The sequence below is a fragment of the Ammospiza nelsoni genome, chromosome 12 (genome assembly GCF_027579445.1).
Source record: "Ammospiza nelsoni isolate bAmmNel1 chromosome 12, bAmmNel1.pri, whole genome shotgun sequence".
Lineage (NCBI taxonomy): Eukaryota > Metazoa > Chordata > Aves > Passeriformes > Passerellidae > Ammospiza > Ammospiza nelsoni.
The window spans coordinates 779,376-785,375 of record NC_080644.1 but is presented as its reverse complement, the minus strand read 5'-3'; the positions used below and the strand labels follow the sequence as shown (position 1 = coordinate 785,375).

At 64.6% G+C, this 6,000-nt stretch overlaps 1 protein-coding gene across 1 annotated transcript; it reads right to left on the bottom strand.

Annotated features, from left to right (window-relative positions):
* Positions 1-1,200: 1,200 nt before the first annotated feature.
* On the bottom strand, positions 1,201-4,197 carry SNAI1 (snail family transcriptional repressor 1). The gene is made up of 3 exons (XM_059480906.1): positions 4,039-4,197; positions 3,030-3,533; positions 1,201-1,865 (listed from the first exon to the last, which is right to left on the bottom strand). Exons 1-3 carry the CDS (start codon positions 4,115-4,117, stop codon positions 1,684-1,686), a joined length of 765 nt encoding a protein of 254 aa, XP_059336889.1. The 5' UTR covers positions 4,118-4,197; the 3' UTR covers positions 1,201-1,683.
* Between the last annotated feature and the right edge of the window lie 1,803 nt (positions 4,198-6,000).

Below are 6,000 nucleotides of genomic sequence, written 5' to 3'. Positions count from 1 at the left end.
CAGCCCCCTGTGATGGGGCGCTGCTGTGACAACGGGATGTGCCAGCCCTGCTGCCGCACCACCCGCACCGGGTCAGCCCTGGGGCTGGGGGCGCCCTGGCTCCGGCCGAGAGAGCTGTGCCACCCCCGAGGGATGCCCAGAGCCCTGTGCTGCCCCTGCCAGAGCCAGGGGAGCGCTGCCACCCCCGAGGGATGCCCAGAGCCCTGTGCTGCCCCTGCCAGAGCCAGGGGAGCGCTGCCACCCCCGAGGGACAGAGCACTGTGCTGTGGCAGGACCTGCTCCCCAGCCGTGCTCAGGGGCTCCAGCAGCTCCTGGGGACAGCAGCGCCCACCCGAGCGGGCTGGGAGGGACACGGCAAGCTCTGCTTTCCACACGAACCTGGAGATCTCCGCGCCCCCAGCCCCCCGGGGCACAGCTGCCCAGCAGGACCTGCCTTCTCCTCTCCTCACATCCCCTCCGGCAAACGCCTCTGTGGAGGCACCTGCAGCCAGAGGCCAAGGGTGGCAGGAGAGCCGAGCCCAGCAGCCGGGGCCGCACAGCGCTCCCCCCTCGCAGCTGCACGTTCGCCCCAAGCACCCACAACACCCCATTATAAATTAACGATTTTATTGAATATCAATAAATTGTATATCATTATATAAAAAGTTTCATCAGTACAAAATTGTGGCACAAAAATATAAATACCAGTGTACCTTTGAAATGTAAACATCCTCTTTGTAATGATTCCATGAAAACAATGTCCAAAGAAAGATGCATTCAGGAGGCACCTGTCAATACCCATAAATAGGGCTTTTGGCACACACCTGTCGATGGACGGCCTTGGGACAGGCCACCATTGTATCAGCTGACAAGTGCCTGCTATTAGTCACAGTTCTCTTGAAAAGCAGTTGTTAAGAGTCATATTAACAGGTGCTTGAGTGCATAGCTGCTCTGTAAACAGGGCTGGGGTTTGAAATGGCTACCCCTGCCTTTCATGGACACTGTTAATCTCGCAGGCATTGCAAATTGTCATTGTGCTGGGGAGAAGCAGCTGCTTCACAACTACTGGGATACTGTATTATTGCATAGTTACACCTTCTACAGGCGGGTTATATACACTCGGGGTACGGGGGGAGTGTCTTGTCCTTCATTGAAAAAATACTGGTTCTTAAAAGTTATCAAGTGGTTACGGTGTTACAAAAGAGAAAAAAAAAAAAAAAAAAACAAAAACAAAACAAAACAACAAAACCCAACAAATAGAACCCAAAACCCCCAACCCCCTCCCAGCTACGCGGTCGCAGTGTTGGAGGGTGCAGGTCCAGCCCTGCAAGGTGCCGAGGGCAGCACCGCGACCCCCGAGGCTCACACACCGGGCACGGAGCGCAGGCGGCACCCCCGGTGCCAGGCTGGGTCACAGCACCAAGCCGGGGCTCAGCAAGCTCCCAGGCACACGGTGGGGTTCTGGGGTGTCCTGCACAGGGCCAGGAATCACACTCGATCATCCTGACGGGTCCCTTCCAACCCAGCATCCTTCATGGTCGGGCTCTTGCATTGCACTGGAGGCACCAAGTGAGGAGGGCGAGGGGCCAGAGGAGCAGCGTCCAGCCCGGCGCACACTGCAATGGCCACGGAGGAAACTAACTCCTACAGAAACTAGTGAGAATATGGGAACTGGTGATGAGAGAGGCCTGGGGAGCAGAGTCCTCAGCGAGAGCCGGAGCAGCCCGTCTCCTCGTGCTTGTGGAGCAGCGACATGCGGGAGAAAGTCCGGGAGCAGGTTTTGCACTGGTACTTCTTTACATCTGAATGGGTCTGCAGGTGGGCGCGGAGATTAGAGCGGTCAGCAAAGGCCCGGTTGCAGTGTGTACAGGAAAAGGGCTTTTCACCTATGGGACAAAGAGAAACGCTCCCAATTAACCAGTGCATCAACACATGGGGAATATCAAAGAAGGAGCCATTCATTAGCCAAAGTTTGTGCAGAGCACAGTGAAAAGGATTGCTGGCTGTCATTGTTCGGGGGAGAGCCGGGTATGTACAGCATTGCTTGGGGGAGAACTGCCGGCCTGGGAATTGTACGCTCCTGAAAAACCTTTCCTGAGAACCACGGAAAATGAATGCTGGAAACATCTGCAAGCAGCGCGGCAGCCGCGCAGACAAACGAAGACACGATCCGCGTCTGCTGCGGAGCCAGGGAGGAGCTGCGGCCCGGCAGGAAAGCCGAGCGCTGTGTGTTAATTATATCATAGCAGGCAGCGGCTGCGAGGCGCCAGCCCAGGGTGAGTGCAGCTATTTCCTCTGCCGAGCCCTGCTCCCCCTTCTCCCGCCCGGCCCGCATTGAAAAGCCTGGCCAGGGCGAATTCCTCCCAGAAAGACTCTTTTGGAGGAAACAAATGTGTATGCTCAATTTGGAAAGCACAATTAAGTCTACCCGGCTTCCTTCAGCCATCATCTTTAGTACGTTAAGAGGGTGTGAAATCAGTGCCAAGTCACAATTACACCGTCCCACGGCCCCACAAAGGATGCTCGCGAGATGCTTTGTCGGGGCGGCCGCGGGGTGGGCTGCAGCTGCGCCCGGCCCCGCGCCAACAGGTGCCTCCTTCAGCACCTGCCCGGGCCGAGCGAGCCGGGCACAACCCGGCAGGGGCCGGGCCGAGCCGGGCACATCCCGGCCGCGCCCGGAGCGGGGCTCAGCACCCAGCGCTGCGGGGGCAGCTCTGCCCCGGCTGGGAACTCTCGCTGCGGGCACGGCAGGGGGCTCCGGCAGTCTCACAGCCCCCTTTTATGGCTGTATTTTGGTGAAGCGTGTGCCGTGGCTGGCGGGCAGGCCCTGCACTCCCAGCAGCAGCGCAGATTTACGGGCTGGGCCTTGACCCTGCGCTCCGTTCCAGCCAGGAGGATATTTAAAGGACATGTAAGAGAGATGTGCCAAGGGGGTCTGGGAAGCCCTTATCTTCCCAGATAACACGCGGCCCGCCGATTCGCCGGGGCAGCGGAGCAGGGAAGCGGGGGGTGATAAGGGAGGGAGGGAGAGGGACAGGAGGGGACGTTACCAGTGTGCGTCCGGATGTGGCCCTGCAGCAGCCAGGGCCGGGAGAACGCCTTCCCGCACATCTTGCAGACGCAGGGCAGCGTGTGGCTCCGGATGTGCATCTTGAGAGCCCCCAGGCTCACGTACTCCTTCTCGCAGTACTTGCAGCTGAAGGATTTCCTGGCCTGGGCGTCGCAGTGCAATTGCTTGTGCTTGGAGAGCCCGGCGAAGGTGGAGTACGCCTTGGCGCACTGGGCACAGCGGAAGCGCTCGGCGGCGGCGGGGGCCGAGGCCGGGCTGGGCGGCCCCGAGCTCTTGCCTTCATCCTCCTCGCTGGAGAGCGCCGTCAGGTCCAGGGCGGGCGCGGCGCCGCCCGCAGCCTCGCTGCCCGGGCCGCCCGGGAACAGGCTGGACAGCAGCCCCGCGTCCCACACCAGCGGAGGGTAGTAGGCTCCGGGGCCGAGCACCTCGGGCGGGGGGATGACGGGCAGCGGGCACGTCTCGTACAGCAGCGGGGCGGCCAGAACTGCGGGAGACAGCGGCGGTCAGCGGGGCCCACCCCGCGGGCTCGGTGGGACCCCATCCCCGGCCAGCCCTCGGGAGCCCCGCGCCGCACCGAGTCTGAGGAGCAAAGGGACCCCAGACCCCCACGGGAGCCCAGAGCCCAGCCCGCCCCGGCGCAGAGGTGACCGGCCTCACACCACAGGGACCCGCGCCCCTGCCCGCCTTGCCGCGAGGGATGGGGTGAAGAGACCCCCAGGCTCCCGCCCGCTACGGGCACCGAGAGCTCCCCGCGCACTCATGTGCGCCCCACGAGGGAGCCACCGACACCCCGGGGTACCAGGGAGCGGCTCAGCACCCCAGTACACGGGATCACGCCCCGCGAGACGCGCAAAACCGAAACGAACAAACAAATCCGCCACCCTGGAACAGCCGGTCAGTCCCTGCCCGCTCCTGTGCGGAGCCTTGGGGAGATCCCGCACCGGAGCCGCCGCCCCACCCGCGGAGCGCCCCACGTGCGCGTCCCGTACCGGCCTGGCTCTCCAGCTCGCTGTAGTTGGGCTTCTTGCTGGCCGAGAAGTGCTTCTTCACCAGGAACGAGCGCGGCATCTTGCAGCCCCGGTGCCGCGCGGAGCGGCCGCTGCCGCTGATATGGGCGCGGGGCCGGGGGCGCGGCGCGGGGCGGGCGCGGGGCCGCAGCCAATGGCCGGGAGGGACGGGGCGGGCTCGGGCAGGTGTCGGCCCCGCCGGGGGACGGGGCCCGGCGGCCGCTCCCGCGCTGCCGCAGCCCGAACCGCCGCTGCTGCCCCGGCCCTCCCGGGCGTTTCCCCGGACCGTGCTCCCGGTGCTCCGGGCCCGGCCGGTGCTCCCGCGGCTCCGGGAGCCTGGGCCGACCCACGGCCCGTGCCCAGCGCAGGCAGAGCGGGCTGGAGCAAGGCGCTGTGCCCGGCGGGGATCCCCGCGCCCCTGCTGCCTGTCCTTCCCCTTCCCCACGGCTGTGGGATGCGGTGCAGCGCGGGACAAGCCTCTGCCGTGCCCCTGCGGCGAAGCACCCTTCACAGGTTAACAGTCCTCTGGAAAGAGGCAGTGACTTTTGGAGCAGCGGGATGGATCCGGCACAGCCCTCGGTGCCTCCCTCCCGCTGCCAGGGTCAGGAGCACCTGCCCAGACACATTTTGTTTTCTGCTGGGATGGTTTTGGGCAGCGCAGCCGTCCCCTCAGCAAGCTCTCTGTTCTCCTCCCTGCTGCCTTCCCCTGACTCTTTTCCGCGGACAGGGCGGGTCACACGGCCCCTGAGGCACTCGCTCCCCGTGGCTCCCCGCTCCCAGGGCCGTGTGCCGGTGGAAAGGAGCCCAGGCACGGCCAGCGGGCGCTGGGGCAGAGATGCAGCAGTCAGAGGCGCAGCCTGCGCTCCCAGCTCACGCCTACCCCCGGGCTCACGGGGGTTCCCCGCTGGAAGGGCTCAGGGCACGGCTCCAGGCACCTGCTGCAGCGCCGCGCTCCGCGCCGGGCCAGGGCAGCTGCTGGCGGCTGCCGCGGGAGGAACGGGTCCTGCTGGGAACGCTCCTCCGGCCCTGCCGCTCGGAACGGGGCCGTGTGCCGGGCCACTCGTGACTCGGCCGTCACACACCACACACCGCCGCGCCAGCCCCTGCTGACCGCATCTTGCTGTTCAGCCGCAACGAAATGCAGAAGTGGGGCAAAGCTTTCCGCTGGCACGGCTGCGGGCAGGGGCTGAGCTCGCCGTCAGCCTGTCCTCGGGGCAGGAGCGGCTCGGAGAGCCTGTCCTGCCAGCCACGCGCATCCTGCCCAGACCAGACGCATTTGCAAAGCCTTCCCCTGCAGCCATGTGCTCTGCTGCTGCATCATCCCTCTTTTGCCGCCGAGCTGCCCGTGGCTTCCCGCAGGTGTTAATCCGCCAAACTCATCCCCGGGTCAGCCTGAAGCTCAGGGGAAAAGCGCCCCCGAAGGCCTTGGGGCACACAGCTCACAAAGTTGGGGTGCTCCGTTCTCGGGGTGCCGAGGCGCCGCTCCTGGGGCTGGGGCGGCCCCGGGGCTGGGCAGGTGCCTCCCCCGGCCCGGCCGCTCCACCTGCCGCGGATGTGGTTACAGAGGGGACACTCGCACCGGGAGCGCAGAGCGGTTTTCTGCTCTTTCTGAAATGGCAACAATCAGATCTGTTCCAACCACTGCGTGTGGAAACTTGCCTGTGCTAGGGGAAAAAACGAGATCGAGGGAGAGAGCGACCTAACCTACCTGTGCCTGTGAGCCAGCACGACGGGACAGAGCAGGACGCAGGGGAGGGGAAGCTCGGCAGTGCCTCACGGTGGAGTTTCTCCACCGTCCCACCCTGACCAGCAGCTGAGCCCCAGCGTGCTCAGGGCAGACCTGCCGCCAGCCCGCGGCACAGCTCCGGTCCCGGACACGCAAGGACTGGCCCAAGGAGCTCACAAATACACTTCAACCACCTCCAGGGCAACAAGTCTGCCGAA